Raw genomic sequence first — 22224 nt, forward strand, 5'->3', positions numbered from 1 at the left:
TAACAGAACCAAACATCATTCCTTAAATGTTGTTACAAAATGTACAAATGTTGATGATGAAGTTTGGGACGCTTACTGTGCTAACTGTTAGCATGCTAACTGTTAGCATGCTAACTGTTAGTCTTTCTTAAGTTAACAGGAAAAACTTGACTGAGATAAAGGATCTCTTTAACATGAGTGTCCTGAGTGAAGACCGGCAGCAGCTCGTTTTAACACAGATCATCATGTGATCGCTCTCAGAGTCAAAGCATCAACGACCTGATGCAGCGTCCTGCAACACCTTTAAACTACTTTAAAAAGATTTCACCTAGTCCATACGTAGGCTGACGTATTTTTAAAAACTGAGCTTTTCCTCCATTGTTTTACAATATAATACCGTCCACTAGGTCAGGAGGAATTCGAGGGCGATTTGAATGTGTCTTATAAAACGATGAGTCACGAGAGACTTGAGAATAGAAATAAGACAAAAGCTCCTTTTGGACCGGGGGAACTTTCCTCCAGAACTCATTCAGACTGCAGGAACCAGAGTCTTAGTTTAGTTCTGGGGTAAAAGATCTACCTCTAGGGGGGGGGTAGTACTTCCTAAAGGTCCTGGGACTTTGGCAGCCAGGGCATGCAGCCCCTGCAAAGTGCTGGATGTCTCTGATTGGTCAGACAGAGCAGGGTGTTAGATCCCTCTCTGTGTTTTTCCTCCTTTCTATCGTTAATCAATGAAACCATTTGAAAAGCAGTACGGACTGATTTGAATAATGTTCTCGGGACTTCAGGCAGCGGTGGAAATGACTCTGAGGACCAGGAACCTTTTAGATCCTTGAAGAGAAGTCCCTGAACCTTTTAGTTCTAGGGACCTTTGGTGGAAAAGGGGTTTTAGACTCTTATTAAGATCGGAGTGATAAAAAACAGTGACTGAACTCATCGTCTTTAAATATGAATGATATTTATAAATAACTCAGGTCAGAGGTCATTTGTCTCTTTTCAGTCGACACACGTCCTGAGTGTCGATAACTTCATGAGGTTATCCTGTTTTTTTTGTTTTTTTACTATTTCACACGTTACAGAAGGAAAGACGCTCGTTCTGCTGCATCACTTGTAGAGACTATATTCTAAATCTGTATTTAAACACTTTAACTCAGATTCTCATTGGATCAAAACGTTTTATTATATTTCATTTTTAGTGGTCAATGTCATTTTAATCAGAGGCGTACAGGTTGAAGAGTCTCCTAGACCCAGAGATCAGTGTGTGGAGTCCCCGCTCATTTTTCTTAAACTCCATGTTTCCTGTATTTTCTCGTTTATTTAAAAAAAAAGGGATTTTTGTGAAGCTGCTTTTATCAAGTTTTAAAGGTCACATATCCTCCTCCTCTTCAGTTTCAATAAGTCTCTGAGCTCCTCAAAACATGTGTGAGAAGTTTCTTGTTCTAAATCCACTCTGATTCTGTATTTGATCATGTCTATAAACCCCTCTATTTCAGCCCTGCTCAGAACAGGCTGTTTCTGTGTCTGTACCTTTAAATATGTAAATGAGCTGTGTCTGACCACGCCCCCTCTCTGGAAGGGCTTGGGTGTACTCGGTCTTTCTCGCTCCATGTCCTATTGTTTACGGTCAGAAGGCAGACTCAGAGGGCAGAACAAACACCTAGCTATGGGAGTGTCACCCACCTGGGGGAGGGGCTACTGCCCTTTGTGATGTCATGAAGGGAACATCTTCAAACGGCCTGTTTGAGCACACATTTTCTGTGAAAAGTGGAGCAGGCAGAAGACGGAGAGGATGGACTTTTCTCATGATTGAGGGGTTTGTAGACAGAATAGAGACACATGTTAGAGTTAGAGGAACATGGAGAAGAGGATTTTAAATATGTGACCTTTAAAGTTTAAAGACGGGTGTGTGTTACAGTCGGACTGGGTAGTTTGCTGTGATTATATAAAGTGTTTGATGTTGAAGAATTTTTACAGACTGTAGAGAGAGAATGAAGATGGATTTATAAATCTGCTAAAAACATTTCCTGTATCATTTCAAAACATTTGTGAGTGTGGAGCAGAAAGAAGTGTAAACTCTGCTTCAGGGTGGATTTATTATTCCTCATTTCATTTCTGTGACTAATGTGATGCTACTGCTTAATAAAGCCACTAAACACACGATGTGTCTGCTGTTTATTGTTCACTGTGACGACCCCTCCACACCACTAGGGGTCCCCGTGATGCTGGTTCTGTTTTTACAGATAATGGATTGTCTTTGTTCCTTTTTCAGAGAACATGAGTTATTCATTTCTGTCAGGACCTAAAGACAATTTACACCAACATCTTAAAAAGTGGATCTGGAGGAAATGACCAACCCTGACTTGGAAGTTTGAGAGTTCTGCATGTCACCCCTCACTCTCTCTCTGATGAAGGCAAAAGAAAAGAGTTCAAAGTTTTGAAAATCCTCATGTTCTGTTTTTATTTACATTTCACACAACGTCCCGACTCTTTATGTAACGAGGTTGTTAAAAGATAAAAAGTATAATCGTCCGCGTAAATATGAAATCTGATCATGAAACATCTGCAGGCTGACACACAAAACATTTATACAGACGTTTAAGTGTCACACAAACTAACTTTCTCTCCCAGGAAGATAATGTTCTTTCTGGTATTTCAAATGTCCCACACTCTGCTCACACCTCAAACGCCCCTCAGTCCTGCCCCTTCTTTTTCTTCTTTTTCTCCTTCAGCTCCCCGTCTGTCACTTCTTCTGTGGTTTTTCTCTTCTGCCTCTCCTCCACACACTCCATGGTGTCCCACACCTCGTCCTCCTCCCCCTCCCCTTCCTCCTTCACCTCCTGTGACCCCGCCTCCCCTCTGGCCCCGCCCACCTCCTCCAGGTCTTTGCTGGAGAGCAGGACGCAGTTGAGGCGGGACTTGAGGTAGACTTTGTGCTGCAGCTTGCGGTCCTCCAGGCTGTGGATGCGGAGGAAGCGGTCCAGGCCGCAGGACGCCACCACGGGCTGGGAGGGGTGACACTGCAGCGCCCGCACGCCGCCCGCCAGCCCCTTCAGACAGCCGCGGACCAACCCTTTCCTCAGGTCCAGCAGGGCGATGTGACCGTGGGTGTTTCCCACCACCACAGTATTCCCGTCAGCGGGCAGGGACAGAGCGGTGAGCGGGTACTCGCCGTACTCGGCCTCCAGGACAGGACGCCGCTGAGGAGAGGCGGGGTCGTACACGTGGACCTGGGGGAGGAGCCGACAGAAAACAACGTTAAAAATGTTACCAGGAAGACTATCTAATGAAGACGGGGAGGAGCCAGGTCGGATGTTTTTAACTTAAAGATGTAAACAAACTAATTTTCAGTTTGATTCTCTTACAGGCTGATGTGGCGTTCAAAGACCCGTCACTCGGTCAGATTTGTAAGCACTAAACATTTCTTCTGTTTTCTCCTCACTTCTTTTTCAGCGTTCTTCAGAAACATGCTGACACAACGATGTGATTCACAACCGACATGTGGTCGTGCAGGGAGGATCTTTAGATTAGAGGGTTCTTGTCTCGTTTAAAGAGGCGTCAGGAATGTGTCAAATATATTACCAAAGCAACAACAAATAATACAACAGTAATAATGAAAAGTAATAATTAGCAATTCAATATTTTAACAATGAAAAAAATAAAAATAAAAAACAATAAAAATAAAATAAGATAAAAAATAATAAACAAATAATAAATATAAAATAAAATAATAATAATAATAAATGAAATATACATAAAATAATAAATAATCTCTCTCTCACCTGGTGGTAGCCCGTGCAGGTGACCACTTTGTCCGAGTCGGGGATGAACGCCATGTCTCTGACCCAGTGCGGTCGCTTCAGATCCAGCCAGTCGTCTCTCAGGTTTTTTGCGGTGAACACGGGCTTCTCTGGTTTCTGCAGGTCCCAGATCTTCAGGTTGTTGTCCTTCCCACCCGTGGCGACCTTATGGCGGTGTGCCGGGCTCTGCCGCATCCTGCACACGTTCTTCCCCACATCCAGCTCCGTCACGGGCTCGCTGCTGTCCTCCCTCCAAACCTTAAGGGCGAGACGTGAACACATTTCAAACAAGCGCCAATCAGGCGTCAGACGAGTCCACAGGACTTTCACACTCTGGATATCTGTCATAGAATTACATTCTGGAAGTCTGAAATGACCTGAAACTAAAATAGAAGTCCTGAGAAGCCCACCCTGCAGACACCTGGTTCAGACTGAACAACAAAAACCTCATCTCTGCCCTTTAAAGCATTTCAGAAGGTGTGCAGGTCTGATATGGCTGATGGATTCATTCCTCTCCTAACCATCTGTCTGATGACATAGTTCAAGTTTCTTCTTGAGAAGACCGATTAATCCACCAGCTGAGAATATCGGCTGATCAGCGAATCCAGTGACGATCTGTATCAGCTAATGTATCACAGATATAACTCCATTTATTCACCAGTCAAATATCATTTAATTAGGGCGCTGGTGGTGCAGTGGTTGGTGTGCACGCCCATGTATGGAGGCGACAGTCTTCCAAGCGGGTGGCCCAGGTTCAAGTCCGGCCTGTGGCTCCTTTCCCGCATGTCAATCCCTTCTCTCTCTCTCTCTCTCTCTCTGATTTCTGACTCTATCCACTTTCCTGTCTCTACAATAAAGGAACAAAAAGTCCAAAAAAAAATCTTTAAAAAAAAAATATATACATATCTATATATATATAATTTAATTAGAGTTTCTTTGTATTAGGGCGCTGTATGGAGCATATGAGCAGTTACTCTCCAGTCGAGTGATCATCTTGTCTTCATTAAATATTTTCCCCGAGTGTTTGATAAGTGAGGGATCAACACAATAAATGTGTTTATATATCTCAAACACTGAAGAGTGATCTAAGATATCGTCTGATCTATCTGTCTGTTTCCTCTTCCTAAAACCATGATCAGTATCTGCTATATAAACCACTAAACTAACAGAGACAGTTCACATCTGTAAAGGTGTTTCTGTGATGGAGCTTTGGTGTCTTTGGGGAGATAAATCCTCACACACAAACACATCACAATATAAAACTGATGCTGCCTTCAAGTGCTCCTCAGGAAACATCGTATTAACCGGCTTAACGAGTTACGAGCTCGTGAACGACCTCCAGAGTCTGAAAGTCACTTCCATGATACTCGAGGTGTGACGTTTCAGGGAGAACGCTTCAAGAGAGTCTCAACAAGACGGCGAAAAATATAAATATACATTTATTAAAAGTAGTAAAGTCGTTTATTTGAAGTAGTTATAAATCTTAGTTTGTGCATCTATCAGCTGAAGCAAGCAGGTAAACCATGAGTCTAAATCACACCAGGTGAGAATGTACTTGAAGGCAGCATACGATACGTATTAGTAAAACGATATTGAGACCTCTTTCTGTTCCCATGGTAACAAACAAACTGAAGTCATAGGAACTCAATAAAAGTTGATTTCTGGATTTTAATTATCCACGACTTCTCCCCCCCACCCCCCCCCTCCCCCCCCCCCTCTCTGTCTGTCTGTCTGTCTGTCTGTCTGTCTGTCTCTCTCTCTCTCTCTCCCTCTCTCTCTCTCTGTCTCTCTCTCCCTCCCTCTCTCTCTGTCTCTCTCTCTCTCTCTCTGTCTCTCTCTCTCTCTCCCTCCCTCTCTCTCTCTCTGTCTCCCCCCCCCCCTCTCTCTCTGTCTCTCTCTCTCTGTCTCCCCCCCCCTCTCTCTCTCTGTCTCTCTCTCTCTCTGTCTCTCTCTCTCTCTGTCTCTCTCTCTCTCTCTCCCTGTCTGTCTGTCTCTCTCCCTCTCTCTCTCTCTCTCTCTCTCTCTCTCCCTGTCTGTCTCTCTCCCTCTCTCTGTCTCTGTCTCCCCCCCCCCTCTCTCTCTCTCTCTCTCTCTCTCTCTCCCTGTCTCTCTCTCTCTCTCTCTCTGTCTCTCTCTCCGTCTGTCTCTCTCCCTCTCTCTCTCTCTCCCTCCCTCTCCGTCTGTCTCTCCCTCCCTCTCTCTCTCTCTCTGTCTCTCTCTCCCTCCCTCTCTCTCTCTCTCTGTCTCCCCCCCTCTCTCTCTGTCTCTCTCTCTCTCTCTCTCTCTGTCTCTCTCTCTCTGTCTCCCCCCCCCTCTCTCTCTCTGTCTCTCTCTCTCTCTCTGTCTCTCTCTCTCTCTCTCCCTCTCTGTCTCTCTCCCTCTCTCTCTCTCTCTCTCTCTCTCTCCCTGTCTGTCTCTCTCCCTCTCTCTGTCTCCCCCCCTCTCTCTCTCTGTCTCTCTCTCTCTCTCTGTCTCTCTCTCCGTCTGTCTCTCTCCCTCTCTCTCTCTCTCCCTCCCTCTCCGTCTGTCTCTCCCTCCCTCTCCCGTCTGTCTCTCCCTCCCTCTCTCTCTCTCCCTGTCTGTCTGTCTGTCTGTCTCTCTCTCTCTCTCTCCGGTCTGTCTCTCCCTCCCTCTCTCTCTCTCTCTCTGTCTCTCTCTCTCCCTGTCTGTCTCTCTCCCTCTCTCTCTCTCCCTCTCTCTGTCTCTCCCTGTCTGTCTGTCTCTCTCTCTCTCTCTCTCTTCCGTCTGTCTCTCCCTCCCTCTCTCTCTCTCTCTCTCTGTCCTCTCTCTCTCTGTCTCTCTCTCTCTCTCCTCTCTCTCTGTCTCTCTCTGTCTCTCTCTCTCTCTGTCTCTCTCCTCTCTCTCTCTGTCTGTCTGTCTCTCTCTCTCTCTCCGTCTGTCTCTCCCTCCCTCTCTCTCTCTCTCTGTCTCTCTCTCTCTCCGTCTGTCTCTCTCTCCCTGTCTGTCTCTCTCCCTCCCTCTCTCTGTGTCTCTCCCTCTCTCTCTCTCTCCCTCTCTCTCTCCCTCTCTTGTGTGTGTGTGTGTTGAGTGTGTGTGTGTGTGTGTGTGTTGAGTGTGTGTGTGTGTGTTGAGTGTGTGTGTGTTGAGTGTGTGTGTGTGTGTGTGTGTTGAGTGTGTGGTGTGTGTGTTGGTGTGTGTGTGTGTGTGTGTGTGTGTTGAGTGTGTGTGTTAGATGTCAACGTGTCCATACACACCCGCAGAGTCCCGCACTCCCGCAGGTGACCCACGTGGACCCGTCCAGAACCTCCAGTCCGGTGAAGCCTCCCTCCTCCGGCCCCCCGCAGCGCCGGCTCTCCGTGAACGATCCCTTCTCGGTGCTGAAGGTCTTCACGGTTCCGTCCACGGAGCCCACCAGCAGCTCGCTCTGAGCCGGGTCGCCCCAGCACAGAACCCGGACCTCCTGGTCCCGGCTCAGGTGGCTCGTGTTGCAGAAGTTGGAAGGCCTGTTTCCGGGACAGACTGACCCCCTTCAGGATGCCGGTCTCTGAGCCGAGCCACACCGAGCACAGGCGGCTCGTGTCCCCCATCTTACCCGGGTTAAATGGACCGGAAACTGCACAGAAACCAGGACTCTACGAGACTCAGGACTGTTTCTAAAAACACGCGTGGTTCCTCTGTGGACTGGCGTCGCGCGCGAAAGACGTCACTCGGCAGGTTTTTTTTTTTGTTTAAACTTTATTGATAAAACAAAACAATCGAATATCATTGAAATTACAAACTTTTCTTAAACTTATTTTACATGTAAACATATAAAATAAAAACGACGCTGTTATCAACCTCTTTACTTTATTACCAACATGTCATTATTATTATAAACTCCCCTTAAAAACATATTTTTAATTAAATTAGAAAGTTATTTAAGGCTCTTTTGATCCTTCTGAATAACTCGAGATTTACATTAAAACCCAAACATTTTCAGCTTATTTAATTAATTAATTAAATTTATTATTATTATTAATAATTATTATATATTTGTTTTTTATTAATTAATTTATTATTATTATTATTTATTTTATTTATATTATTGTTTATATATTATTATTATTTTATTTATTTATTTATTTCAAGTTAATTTATTTCATTTCGATTTGTTTCAAGTTGTTTTATATTCATTTCCGGTTAAATATTATTTTTTGAGTGTAAATATGCTGTTTTAAACAATTTGTTTTGTGTCCAACAGTTTAATTGTTTGTTTTTTTGTCATCAAGGGGAATAAATAAAAAATGTTGAGTTGTTTCGACGCTTGATAATACGTCGTTTCAAGGCGACACTCCATTTGCGCATGCGTATATGATGGCAGACGCTCCATTTTGGATCTTCGGGGCTACAGGGGCTAGCTGTTAGTGTTAGCTTTTCTCTCTGCCGGGTTTCTGTTTTCCCGCTTTGATATTTACGTTGAGTGAACAGAGAGCCGCGTGGTGAACACATCAAAGTGTTCCTGTGAGAGAGGGATGGACGGAGAGGAGGACGACTTCCTGTCCGGGAGACACTCAGGTAAATAACACCTGGACGGTCCCGCTTTGTTCCTCTCTTCATGTAGGACAGGGTTTAATGTTCCTCTCTTCATGTAGGACAGGGTTTAATGTTCCTCTCTTCATGTAGGACAGGGTTTAATGTTCCTCTCTTCATGTAGGACAGGGTTTAATGTTCCTCTCTTCATGTAGGACAGGGTTTAATGTTCCTCTCTTCATGTGGGACAGGGTTTAATGTTCCTCTCTTCATGTAGGACAGGGTTTAATGTTCCTCTCTTCATGTGGGACAGGGTTTAATGTTCCTCTCTTCATGTGGGACAGGGTTTAATGTTCCTCTCTTCATGTAGGACAGGGTTTAATGTTCCTCTCTTCATGTAGGACAGGGTTTAATGTTCCTCTCTTCATGTTGGACAGGGTTTAATGTTCCTCTCTTCATGTGGGACAGGGTTTAATGTTCCTCTCTTCATGTAGGACAGGGTTTAATGTTCCTCTCTTCATGTGGGACAGGGTTTAATGTTCCTCTCTTCATGTAGGACAGGGTTTAATGTTCCTCTCTTCATGTGGGACAGGGTTTAATGTTCCTCTCTTCATGTAGGACAGGGTTTAATGTTCCTCTCTTCATGTGGGACAGGGTTTAATGTTCCTCTCTTCATGTAGGACAGGGTTTAATGTTCCTCTCTTCATGTAGGACAGGGTTTAATGTTCCTCTCTTCATGTGGGACAGGGTTTAATGTTCCTCTCTTCATGTGGGACAGGGTTTAATGTTCCTCTCTTCATGTAGGACAGGGTTTAATGTTCCTCTTCATGTAGGACAGGGTTTAATGTTCCTCTCTTCATGTAGGACAGGGTTTAATGTTCCTCTCTTCATGTAGGACAGGGTTTAATGTTCCTCTCTTCATGTGGGACAGGGTTTAATGTTCCTCTCTTCATGTAGGACAGGGTTTAATGTTCCTCTCTTCATGTGGGACAGGGTTTAATGTTCCTCTCTTCATGTAGGACAGGGTTTAATGTTCCTCTCTTCATGTAGGACAGGGTTTAATGTTCCTCTCTTCATGTGGGACAGGGTTTAATGTTCCTCTCTTCATGTAGGACAGGGTTTAATGTTCCTCTCTTCATGTGGGACAGGGTTTAATGTTCCTCTCTTCATGTAGGACAGGGTTTAATGTTCCTCTCTTCATGTAGGACAGGGTTTAATGTTCCTCTCTTCATGTAGGACAGGGTTTAATGTTCCTCTCTTCATGTGGGACAGGGTTTAATGTTCCTCTTCATGTGGGACAGGGTTTAATGTTCCTCTCTTCATGTGGGACAGGGTTTAATGTTCCTCTCTTCATGTGGGACAGGGTTTAATGTTCCTCTCTTCATGTAGGACAGGGTTTAATGTTCCTCTCTTCATGTAGGACAGGGTTTAATGTTCCTCTCTTCATGTAGGACAGGGTTTAATGTTCCTCTTCATGTGGGGCAGGGTTTAATGTTCCTCTCTTCATGTAGGACAGGGTTTAATGTTCCTCTCTTCATGTGGGACAGGGTTTAATGTTCCTCTCTTCATGTAGGACAGGGTTTAATGTTCCTCTCTTCATGTAGGACAGGGTTTAATGTTCCTCTCTTCATGTAGGACAGGGTTTAATGTTCCTCTCTTCATGTAGGACAGGGTTTAATGTTCCTCTCTTCATGTGGGACAGGGTTTAATGTTCCTCTCTTCATGTAGGACAGGGTTTAATGTTCCTCTCTTCATGTAGGACAGGGTTTAATGTTCCTCTCTTCATGTGGGACAGGGTTTAATGTTCCTCTCTTCATGTAGGACAGGGTTTAATGTTCCTCTCTTCATGTGGGACAGGGTTTAATGTTCCTCTTCATGTGGGACAGGGTTTAATGTTCCTCTCTTCATGTGGGACAGGGTTTAATGTTCCTCTTCATGTAGGACAGGGTTTAATGTTCCTCTCTTCATGTGGGACAGGGTTTAATGTTCCTCTCTTCATGTAGGACAGGGTTTAATGTTCCTCTCTTCATGTAGGACAGGGTTTAATGTTCCTCTCTTCATGTAGGACAGGGTTTAATGTTCCTCTTCATGTAGGACAGGGTTTAATGTTCCTCTCTTCATGTAGGACAGGGTTTAATGTTCCTCTCTTCATGTGGGACAGGGTTTAATGTTCCTCTCTTCATGTGGGACAGGGTTTAATGTTCCTCTCTTCATGTAGGACAGGGTTTAATGTTCCTCTCTTCATGTAGGACAGGGTTTAATGTTCCTCTCTTCATGTAGGACAGGGTTTAATGTTCCTCTCTTCATGTGGGACAGGGTTTAATGTTCCTCTTCATGTAGGACAGGGTTTAATGTTCCTCTCTTCATGTGGGACAGGGTTTAATGTTCCTCTCTTCATGTAGGACAGGGTTTAATGTTCCTCTCTTCATGTGGGACAGGGTTTAATGTTCCTCTCTTCATGTAGGACAGGGTTTAATGTTCCTCTCTTCATGTAGGACAGGGTTTAATGTTCCTCTCTTCATGTAGGACAGGTTTAATGTTCCTCTTCATGTAGGACAGGGTTTAATGTTCCTCTTCATGTAGGACAGGGTTTAATGTTCCTCTCTTCATGTAGGACAGGGTTTAATGTTCCTCTCTTCATGTGGGACAGGGTTTAATGTTCCTCTCTCATGTGGGACAGGGTTTAATGTTCCTCTCTTCATGTGGGACAGGGTTTAATGTTCCTCTCTTCATGTGGGACAGGGTTTAATGTTCCTCTTCATGTAGGACAGGGTTTAATGTTCCTCTCTTCATGTAGGACAGGGTTTAATGTTCCTCTCTTCATGTGGGACAGGGTTTAATGTTCCTCTCTTCATGTAGGACAGGGTTTAATGTTCCTCTCTTCATGTAGGACAGGGTTTAATGTTCCTCTCTTCATGTGGGACAGGGTTTAATGTTCCTCTCTTCATGTGGGACAGGGTTTAATGTTCCTCTCTTCATGTAGGACAGGGTTTAATGTTCCTCTTCATGTAGGACAGGGTTTAATGTTCCTCTCTTCATGTAGGACAGGGTTTAATGTTCCTCTCTTCATGTAGGACAGGGTTTAATGTTCCTCTCTTCATGTGGGACAGGGTTTAATGTTCCTCTTCATGTAGGACAGGGTTTAATGTTCCTCCTGATGGTTTAAACTGCTCCATGATGCAGAACATCAACCAGGAAACATGATCCAAAATCTCATATTTTAAACAAAGACCTTTAATTTAAAGATTTGAAATGAACGCTGAATTGAAGATAATTCCTTCAGTGATAACTCTTTACATTTTATTACTTTAATATATTTATCTTTATTCTCTATTTACCCGTGAAACAGAAAATGCTTCTTTTTTTTTAAAAGAGTTTGGCGCAGAGACTAAAAGATCCGTGGGGCTGAATTTTCCCTCTAAAAGAACGAGATTTTTAACTTGTCAACTTGTACACATATTGTTGATCCTAAAAAGCTACAAAATAAAAATCTTAGGCATTAAATATGAGCTTATTCTTTGTTTTAATCACCAAACATTGCACGTTAAATGCACAAATACCTAAACGTTGCCGATGTTTCTGTTCCATTTAGACAGTGTGCAGATGGATTCTTGCGATCTTTGATGGATGCACTTCCTCTCCTACACACCTGTCTTTAGAAATAGATGTTATTCATTGAAACAACAGAGACTGTATCTTTTAAAGTTTTAAAATGTCAGTTTTGTGAATGAGGTTTGGTGGCTTTGAGGATGGAAACAGAGCGACATTTTGTAAATAAAATCAATGACTGGTCTTCAGACTCTCTGCAGGCGGTGATGTGTTGAAGTGTGTTTGTGACATGTTGTGTGTTTTTGCAGATGACGGAGGCGGCACTCCAGTTCAAGATGAGCACCAATCAGACGGCGAGGAGATGAGGAGCGACAGACACCAATCTGAGGTCAGACGCCAAAAAACCTGCTGACATGTCGTCTTCATGCGTCTGATTGAGTTTACATCCTGTGCGGTAAAATGAGACGTTCTTAAAGTTTATAAAAAATGTTGAATCCGGCGTTTGTCTCCTCAGGACGAGGCGAGCCACGATGGAGATGCTCGGCCGGCCGTGGAGACCGGCGGGGCGGCGAGCGGCTCGGACAACGAGGACCAGCGAGGGGCCGACAGCGACTCAGAGGCGGAGGCTCCTCGACCCGCCGACAGTGACGACGACTCCCCGGTCAAACGCCGGATGAGCGAGTCGGACAACGAGGAGTCGTCGCCCGTCAAACGAGGCGGCGCTTCAGACAACGAGGAGGAAGGAGGCTCGTCTCCCGTCAGACGAAGGAGGAGCAGCTCGGACGTCGAGGAGACGCCCAAAGTGGCTGCAGACAGCGACTCAGAGCACGAGGACGCCAAACCCGCCGCGTCTCCGGACCGTCGGTCCAACGCGGACAGTGACTCTGACACAGAGACGCACGCCAGACGGAAGGCGGCGCAGATAGACTCTGATAACGAAGAGGAGGAGAAACGACCGGAGGAGACGGAGGGAGGAGGAGGAGGAGGAGGAGGAGGAGGAGGAGGGAAGTGGAAGGCTGTGATGCAGTCTGACAGCGAGGAGGAGGAGGAGGAGGGGAAGAGGAGGAAGGCTGCAACACGAAGTGATGAAGAGCAGGAAGAGGAGGAGCCAAAGAGGCAAAGAGACGACAGTGAGGACGAGGACAACAAGCCGGGTACGGACCTCACAGCGACTTCGTTTTCTTGAGATCAGAACTTCAAACATGAGCTGCTTTTATCGTGTTTATGGCTGAAAATAATTTCCTCTGGTTGCCATGGTGACTGAATCAGCATCCTCAGATGGGTTTTTTTCAGCACTAATTAATTTGTGGCTTTTTTTCTTTCTTTTGTTTTTGCAGTGAAGAGGAAGAAGGCCATCCTGTCCGACGCGAGGATGAGGACGAGGAGAAGGCGGACAAACCGGGTAAGATGGCCGACACATGGAGTCGAGTTACAAACCCGCTCTGCGTTTCAGAGAAAAGCAGAAGGAACGTGTCTGCGTTTACTTATTTATTTATTTTACAGGACAGATTTTAAAAAAAAAAAAAAAATCAAACATCGCTAAAAGCTACAAATAGAAATATGATGACAGTAATGAAGCAGACAGGAATATAACGTCTGTGTTAATACTTCAGAAGGCGGTTTAAAGGCGGGATCACTTCTTCAGCGTCGGAGCAGAACGATCGTGAGCACGTCGTCACGTCCGTCGTGTGTTTTTGTTCTTTCAGCCGTGAAGAGGAGTCGGGCGATGTCTGACGACGAGAACTCGGACAGCGAGGCGGCGTCGGGCGGCCCCGATAAGAGCATGGCGGCCAAGCTGAGAGAGCTCGGCTCGGACAGCGGGAGCGACGACGACGAGAGGTCGAAGGCGGCGCCGGGGCAGAAGGACGAGAAGGCGCTGTTCGGTAGCGACAGCGAGTCTGGAGAAGGAGAAGAGGAGGAGTAAGTCGTGAAACACATGGAGCCGCGGCGTGGAGGCGGAGGTAACGGTACGATGTTGATCTCTTTTGTTTCTTCCAGGAAAATGATCGCGGACATCTTTGGAGAGTCTGGAGACGAGGAGGAGGAGGAGTTCACGGTGAGGAATGACCTGCAGACCCTCCTCATCTTTACACACCGCTCTCTCTCTCTCTCTCTCTCTCTCTCTCTCTCTCTCTCGCTCTCTCGCTCTCTCGCTCTCTCGCTCTCTCTCTCTCTCTCTCTCTGTCTCTCTCTCTCTCTCTCTCTCTCTCACTGTCTCTGTCTGTCTCTCTCTGTCTCTGTCTCTCTCTCTCTCTCGCTCTCTCTCTCTCTCTCTCTCTCTCTCTCTCTCTCTCTCTCTCTCTCTCTGTCTCTGTCTCTCTGTCTCTCTCTCTCTCTCTCTCTCTCTCTCTCTCTCTCTCTCTCTTTCTGAAACTGACACTCTGACTCCGCCTCCTCCTGCAGGGCTTCAACCAGGAGGACCTGGAGGGGGACAAGAAGGAGGCCAAGGAGCAGCAGCAGGTGGAGGACGAGTCCGACTCGGACAATGGAGTCGACCGCAGCGGCCAGGAGTAAGCCGCTCACTCACACACACACACGAGGTCAAAGGTCAACTGTACACAAACTGCAGGAAGTGTTTAGACTCTTCGTGATTGGACGATAAGATCATTTTCACTGTACTATGAGAGTTGTGCACATCTCTGTTTTTTCATCTTAAAAGTTGTCTGCGTCTCACACACCGGTGTGACCAAAATGGCGTTATAAAATACAGACACACTCACGCCGTCAGTACAGCTGCCACCTTCACACACTGAAGGCTCCTCTCCTTCATTGTTTATAACAAGCCAAGCCGGGAAACATGGCGACACTGACTAGACTCCCTCGTGCATTTAAAACAAACGTTTGCATATTGTTCTGTAAAAAAAAAAAAAAAAAAATGTATATAACAGAATATGAAAAATATTTCTTTTTTTCCAGCTGTATATTTACATTCAGATATTAACCCAGCAGAAATAGATTACAAAAGTAAGAAAAACAAACTAGAATGTCCACTTCAAAGAATAAACATACACAATAATACACATGAACCAACAAGTACATAAATAAATGTTCATATAAGTAGAGGAGAAATTAAAATCCTCAATAAATGAATTCTAATCCACTCAAAGATATAAAGTGTCAGAGTACAGGTGTGAAGTCGAGTACAGGTGTGAAGTCGAGTACAGGTGTGAAGTCGAGTACAGGTGTGAAGTCAACCCCAGGGAGAAATGGTGCACCATCTCGGTCTGCGTCCAAATGAAACATCAGTTCAGGTCTCCATCTTGTTGTGGTAATTTGTTCCATTTGATAAACGTCCCAAACTTTCTGGATCCGTGCGTGTGCGTGTGCGTGTGTGTGCGCGTGTGCGTGTGTGTGCGTGTGCGTGTGCGTGTGTGTGTGTGTGTGTGTGTGTGTGTGTGTCACAGCTTCATGTCCGACTTCGACATCATGCTCGCTCGGAGGAAAGCCATGAACAGCAAGAAGAGGCGGCACCGCGACGGGGGCACGTTCATCAGCGACGCCGACGACGTGGTCAGCGCCATGATCATGAAGATGACAGAGGCCGCAGAGGTCAGGCCTTTTCAAAATAAAAGCCCCTCGCCTGTCGTCTCTCTGCCCCCCCCCCCCCTTTAATCCTCACTGTGTGTTTTCTCTAAAACAGGAGGACAGAACTCTGAACAGTCAGAAGAAACCAGCGCTGAAGAAACTCACGCTGCTGCCGCACGTCGTCATGCACCTGAAGAAGTAACACTTCCCCTTCTCTCTGCACAGTTTACATTTTCTCACACCTCCTTTAACTCTTGTTCTCTTCCTCCTCGACCCTCTGTTCTTTTAAAGACACTAAAGCTTTCACATACTGTAAATATTCAGAGACTTTAAGTCCTCCTGTCCTCGTCGTTCACACTCGCTCCTCTCTCTCCTCTCGCTCCTCTCTCTCTTTGTCCCTCAGACAGGACCTGAAGGAGACGTTCATCGACAGCGGCGTGATGTCAGCCATCAAAGAGTGGATCAGTCCTCTCCCCGACAAGTCTCTGCCTGCTCTCAGAATCCGAGGAGAGCTGCTCCGGATCCTGCAGGAGGTGAGACAGGAAACCCCTCGTCTGGTTTTCACACCGACTTTCTTTTTATGCCATTTGACCAAAATAAATGTTTGTAAATTGTTTCCAATTAAACAGTAAACATGACATACCATGGGGAAAAAATAAAATCAACAGAGGGATATGCTTATTGTTTTAGTTTTTAAACAGGAACAGGTGTTCAGATCTCCTGGTCCAGTTAGGGTCTTCATGAGGTGTAAAGGTGTCGTATGTTTTCCTCCCTGCAGCTGCCCAGCGTCAGTCAGGAGACTCTGAAGCACAGCGGGATCGGGCGAGCCGTCATGTTCCTCTACAAACACCCCAAAGAGTCCCGCGCCAACAAAGACCTCGCCCTCAAGCTCATCAGTGAGTCACTCCTCTTTCACTCCTTCAGTTGATCCGTCGTGTCTGAAGTCTGAAGAGTAAAAATGTTTGATTCTCAACAGACGAGTGGTCGCGGCCGATCTTCGGCTTGACGTCGAACTACAAAGGCATGACGAGAGAGGAGCGCCAGCAGAGAGACCTGGACCAGCAGATGCCTCAGAGACGGAGACTCAGGTACGACCACGACCTCAAAGGTCAAACACGACCTCAGAGGTCAAAAATGATTTATATACAGAATATCGCCCTCATCTTCTCCTTCAAGTGAAATCACAGATGATCCAGGTCGGCTCAAATTGAGCTGTTTGCTGTATTATCGTACCTCTCCTTTTTTTAATACTTAAAGTGAATCAAGTTTATAAATTTCAGAAAGGCGCTGTCGACGTCACCGGCGCTCTTTTCTAAATGTTTGATATTCCCCGTATTTAAGCCTCCTACAGATCGTGTCTTGTCCCCTCATCGTCCTCGCTTTTTTTTCAACTTCTTTTTTATTTAAATTTTGACACAGTACCGAAGAAAGAAAATAGCATTAAAATGAATTATTAAAAAAAACGACAACTACAAAGAAAAAAAAAGCAGAAAAAACACCCTGCCCGAGGTAAGGTAAGATAAGGTTTTTTATTTATTTTTTATTGCATTAGCAACATCAGACGGTTCTTCTGCTCTCTGAAGGTTTTCAGGAGTTTCTCTTGGTTCAGTCGTCGGAGTGCCATGGCGTCCGCCTCCTCGTGTTTCTCCTCGCAGCCTTTTCTTTCCCTCCTCTAGTTGTTTCTGTTTAATCTCATCCTTCAGTTCTTTCTGTCTCTCACTTCCAGTCAGCCTCAGAAGGTGGAGAGGGCGGAGGAACCCGACGTCTTCTCTCCACCCATCAGGTTCAGTCACTGCATGATCGCTCTGCAAGTCCTGACTGTAGACCGGGTGTTTCTGCAGGGGGCGGAGTTAGAGCTCCGGACCGCTCGTATCATCCTCTGACCTCGAAGTGTGACCCTTGTTTGTTCTTTTTGTGTCTTTAATGGAGAGACAGGACAGTGGATACAGTCAGAAATCAGGGAGAGAGAGAGAGTAGGAAGGGAGCCACAGGTGGGATTCAAACCTGGGCCGTACATGGGGCGTGCGCTCTAACCACTGTGCCACAGACAAACTTTAATGCAGAACGAGTAAAAAAAAATGTGGATTCGGGGGGAGGGAATGAAGTTATGCATGGTGATGCTGTGATGGATTACTGCGTGCTGACCTCGCTTGTAGAGTTTATTTTGATCTGTCTGCTCCTCGTCATCGATGATAAACTAACTGTGTGCATTAATAAATAAAGTCGAGGTTGAAACTCGGAAGAGTCGTGATGAAGAGAGCAGTGACCTCGTCAGAAGTAACTTTCAATTTTGTTTTTGTATAGCGTCAACTCATAACAAGTGTTATCTCAAGACACTTTACAAAAAGCAGGTAAAAGACCTTACTCATTGTTATGTTACATAAAGCAGGTAAAAGACCTCACTCATTGTTATGTTACATAAAGCAGGTAAAAGATCTTACTCATTGTTATGTTACATAAAGCAGGTAAAAGACCTCACTCATTGTTATGTTACATAAAGCAGGTAAAAGACCTTACTCATTGTTATGTTACATAAAGCAGGTAAAAGACCTCACTCATTGTTATGTTACATAAAGCAGGTAAAAGACCTTACTCATTGTTATGTTACATAAAGCAGGTAAAAGACCTTACTTATTGTTATGTTACATAAAGCAGGTAAAAGACCTCACTCATTGTTATGTTACATAAAGCAGGTAAAAGACCTTACTTATTGTTATGTTACATAAAGCAGGTAAAAGACCTTACTTATTGTTATGTTACATAAAGCAGGTAAAAGACCTTACTCATTGTTATGTTACATAAAGCAGGTAAAAGACCTTACTTATTGTTATGTTACATAAAGCAGGTAAAAGACCTTACTCTTTGTTATGTTACATAAAGCAGGTAAAAGACCTTACTCATTGTTATGTTACATAAAGCAGGTAAAAGACCTCACTCATTGTTATGTTACATAAAGCAGGTAAAAGACCTTACTTATTGTTATGTTACATAAAGCAGGTAAAAGACCTTACTTATTGTTATGTTACATAAAGCAGGTAAAAGACCTCACTCATTGTTATGTTACATAAAGCAGGTAAAAGACCTTACTTATTGTTATGTTACATAAAGCAGGTAAAAGACCTCACTCATTGTTATGTTACATAAAGCAGGTAAAAGACCTTACTCTTTGTTATGTTACATAAAGCAGGTAAAAGACCTTACTCATTGTTATGTTACATAAAGCAGGTAAAAGACCTCACTCATTGTTATGTTACATAAAGCAGGTAAAAGACCTTACTTATTGTTATGTTACATAAAGCAGGTAAAAGACCTTACTCTTTGTTATGTTACATAAAGCAGGTAAAAGACCTTACTCATTGTTATGTTACATAAAGCAGGTAAAAGACCTCACTCATTGTTATGTTACATAAAGCAGGTAAAAGACCTTACTTATTGTTATGTTACATAAAGCAGGTAAAAGACCTTACTTATTGTTATGTTACATAAAGCAGGTAAAAGACCTCACTCATTGTTATGTTACATAAAGCAGGTAAAAGACCTTACTTATTGTTATGTTACATAAAGCAGGTAAAAGACCTCACTCATTGTTATGTTACATAAAGCAGGTAAAAGACCTTACTCTTTGTTATGTTACATAAAGCAGGTAAAAGACCTTACTCATTGTTATGTTACATAAAGCAGGTAAAAGACCTCACTCATTGTTATGTTACATAAAGCAGGTAAAAGACCTTACTTATTGTTATGTTACATAAAGCAGGTAAAAGACCTTACTCTTTGTTATGTTACATAAAGCAGGTAAAAGACCTTACTCTTTGTTATGTTACATAAAGCAGGTAAAAGACCTCACTCATTGTTATGTTACAAAAAGAACTCCTAGATTCCTAACAGTGGTGCTAGATGTCAGGCTGATGTCATTAAGGACAGTCAAATCACTAGAAAAAGTCTCTCTGAGGTTTTTAGGGCCTAGCACAATAACTTCAGTCTTGTCTGAGTTAAGGAGCAAAAACTTCCTGGTCATCCAGGTCCTAACGTCCTTAAGGCACGTTTCTAGCTGACATAACTGACTGGTGCCATCAGGCTTCATTGATACATAAAGCTGAGTATCATCTGCATAACAATGAAACTGTATGGAGTGTTTCCTCATAATATTTCCCAGAGGAAGCATATATAATGTAAAGAGAATTGGTCCAAGCACTGAACCTTGTGGGACTCCATGGCAAACTTTAGTGTGCATAGAGGACTCATCATTAACATGTACAAACTGAGATCGGTCTGATAAGTAGGATTCAAACCAACTTAAAGCAGTCCCTGTAATTCCAAGCAAATGCTCCAGTCTTTCAATTTCCAAGCTTTATTGACATTTAGTTGTTCATACAACAGTAAACAAAATGAGAGTTTCTCATCAGGATCCAAAAAATAAACAAATAAGTAAGACACAAAACTTCATCATGTGGTGCACTCGATGCCAGGATGTGGATCAACGCGTCACGTTTTCAAAAGAGACGAGAGCAGGAAGTAGAGGCGAGAAAGGATGATAAGACATCAGGGTCTCCGGGTGGATCTGGATCCAGACTCAGTAACATGAGGAGGGGGATCAGTCCTCCCGTTACTCTGAAACGCTGACTAACCTGCTGTGAGCTAACGCTAATAATAGCATGTAGCCTCAGCTGCTCTGGTTCTGTTTAACAGTCTACCCCCCCCCCCCCCGTCTTTCTCTCTGTAGTTCTGGAGGTCAGACGCCACGCAGAGACCTGGAGAAACAGCTGACCGGGGAGGAAAAGTAAGTTTCACTCCTTCACATCCACACGACCTGCAGAGCGTTCAAGCTCAGCATCATTCTAACCGAACGCCACCTCCTCCTCCTGCAGAGCCCTGAGACCCGGTGACCCCGGGTTCTGTGCCCGGGCCCGGGTGCCGATGCCCTCCAACAAAGACTACGTGGTCCGACCGAAGTGGAACGTGGAGATGGAGTCGAGCAGGGTGAGTACACAGAGGAGCGTCAGGAGCGCTGTCAGCCGTAAACATGAACACCACCACGCCGAAATGTAGAAAGATGGACGCCCTTATTGATCTCAAACCGGGACGTATTGTCGTTAAAGCCGGTTTTACTAAACGCCAACCCGAGGAAAATTACACGCGAAAAAACGCCATCAAGTGAATTCAACCTGAGGAAACTCAGACGTAGAAGGAACGTCTCGCTCCTTAAACGGAGGTCCAAAGACGCCGCGTGCTGTTTGACCCCGCCGTGCGTCCAAAACCTTAGTCCCGGCTTCAGGGATCGGCATGCTCCAGGACTCTCTTTGGATCCCGTCCTGAGACAAGAAGAAGTCCACTGAATCATCTCGTAAACTAAAAAAAGTGTTTAAAGTGTCATCGGCTTCTTCAGAGAGGTCAAAGGTCGAGGTGTCGATTTATTACATTCCCTCATTTCAGGAGAGAATGATCTAAATAACTATTCAGGAAATAATCTAAATAATTAATAACTACAGCGTTTTTTTAGGTCGTTTTCACATCAGGCCCCGAGAACGATTGCCATGGCAACCACTCGCATGACGAGTCCGTCCTGCTAACTTTGTCTTGTATTTGAGACGCCAACAACGACCCTCTTCCTTCCTTCGCTGAGATTATTATTATTATTTTAACTCTTTTAATGTCTTTACTTTTATTTATATATTTCTAATTTAAATTAATTTAATTTGAATTATTTTTATTTGGACATCAGAACATTTCAGATTTAATCATTTCAGTGATTTTTAAATTTTGTATTTTAATGTTTCTTTTGTTTCTGAAACGCCAACAACGACCCTCTTCCTGCGTCCACATCGACGGTGCAGCTCAGAGGATGAAACGAGGCCGTGCTGCACGGATACGACGGTTTTTGAAACGTCAGAACCCGTTTAGAATGCCGTCATATCGCGATCCACTTCCTGGTTTTAGCACGGTTGCGTTCACATCTCCCGCAGACCGAACTCGAGTACACATGGAACGTGACCTGAGACCGCCTCTTCAAGCACGGTACCCATGTCCGGTACGTTTGTGTTCATACTGATCAAATGAACCGGACTTTTGGGTCAAGTGTACTCGGATCCGGACCCGGGTCCCTGATGTGAAACCACATTAAACCATTAAAACCAGGAAGGCAATCAATGATGAAAGAACAAATGTGAAACACACAGTACGGATATTCTGCTCATTGGAAGTCTATTTTAAGTGACTTCAGGTAAACAGGAAGTGAGTGCTGTGATTGGTCCTCTGTAGAACGGCAGTAAGAAAGGCATCAGCCTGCTGGAGAAGCATAAGCGCCGCTTCGCCGATCAGAGGAGAATCAACCGCCCGCAGGGAGCCGTGAAGATCAGCATAGAGGGAAACAGAATGCCCCTGTAGCTGCTGCTGCCGGCCTGTAGGGGGCAGTAAGTCCTGCTGCATGGTGTGACGGCGTGCAGTGATGCTGTTTAACCTGGTGCTGCAACACCTGTTGACCTGATAACTGCTCTCATATCTGACAAACTGAGGGGCGTCCAAAACGGCCGTGTGGGGGCGTGTCTTAAAAGCTCCTACCTTCTCTGGTCCAAACAAATCCAGAGCATTCAGGAGCAGAATCTAAAGTTAGAAGGAGGACATACTGGCTGCTGCATTGTTGTCAGAGAAGCCAGCACTTCAACATAGCATGTTTCCTTAATGATCAGAGAGTAAGATACCTTTATCATCTCACTGATTGGACGATGGATGTTTGAGCTGCTTGTTTCTCTCTGAAGGTTTTAACTCTCCTCTGCATGACTCAGGAGAAGAGAGCGAACACACAGCTTTAGTTCATGAAACCCCAGCAGCTGTGTAACGTTTGTTAGAGAAGCAGTAAAGTTTAGTTTCATCACTGTGTAGAAAGTGTCCCTCAGTCCTGAACGTC

General features: G+C 44.6%; 4 protein-coding genes across 4 annotated transcripts in view; 2 read left to right on the top strand and 2 right to left on the bottom strand.

Moving 5' to 3' along the window:
* Positions 1-2137, top strand: part of zgc:162872 (BAR_ACAPs and ArfGap_ACAP domain-containing protein) — a 10553-nt gene extending 8416 nt beyond the window's left edge. The window contains exon 15 of the mRNA XM_065960210.1: positions 1-2137. This exon is cut by the window's left edge and continues 1281 nt beyond it. The gene's annotated coding sequence lies outside the window, so the exon portion shown is untranslated.
* Positions 2138-2411: 274 nt separating this feature from the next.
* Positions 2412-7458, bottom strand: wdr74 (WD repeat domain 74). The gene is given in 5 exon segments (XM_065960211.1): positions 2412-3206; positions 3759-4034; positions 6992-7008; positions 7011-7233; positions 7235-7458. Coding segments are annotated over 5 exon segments (1143 nt in total). The 5' UTR covers positions 7325-7458; the 3' UTR covers positions 2412-2669.
* On the bottom strand, positions 5445-6764 carry LOC136180508 (RNA-binding protein 25-like; the record flags this gene model as incomplete). The annotated part of the gene is made up of 1 exon (XM_065960491.1): positions 5445-6764. A coding segment is annotated over one exon (1320 nt), but the record flags the coding sequence as incomplete, so codon positions are not given.
* A 615-nt stretch (positions 7459-8073) lies between the features above and the next one.
* Positions 8074-22190, top strand: LOC109979676 (protein IWS1 homolog). Its single transcript, XM_065960567.1, is given in 17 exon segments — positions 8074-8291; positions 12104-12183; positions 12310-12949; positions 13133-13159; positions 13162-13197; positions 13502-13715; positions 13794-13851; positions 14199-14305; positions 15200-15344; positions 15436-15518; positions 15724-15853; positions 16099-16216; positions 16297-16408; positions 17047-17103; positions 20044-20100; positions 20189-20300; positions 21579-22190. Coding segments are annotated over 17 exon segments (2145 nt in total). The 5' UTR covers positions 8074-8248; the 3' UTR covers positions 21705-22190.
* Positions 22191-22224: the final 34 nt, after the last annotated feature.

The sequence above is a fragment of the Labrus bergylta genome, chromosome 11 (genome assembly GCF_963930695.1).
Source record: "Labrus bergylta chromosome 11, fLabBer1.1, whole genome shotgun sequence".
Classification (NCBI taxonomy): domain Eukaryota; kingdom Metazoa; phylum Chordata; class Actinopteri; order Labriformes; family Labridae; genus Labrus; species Labrus bergylta.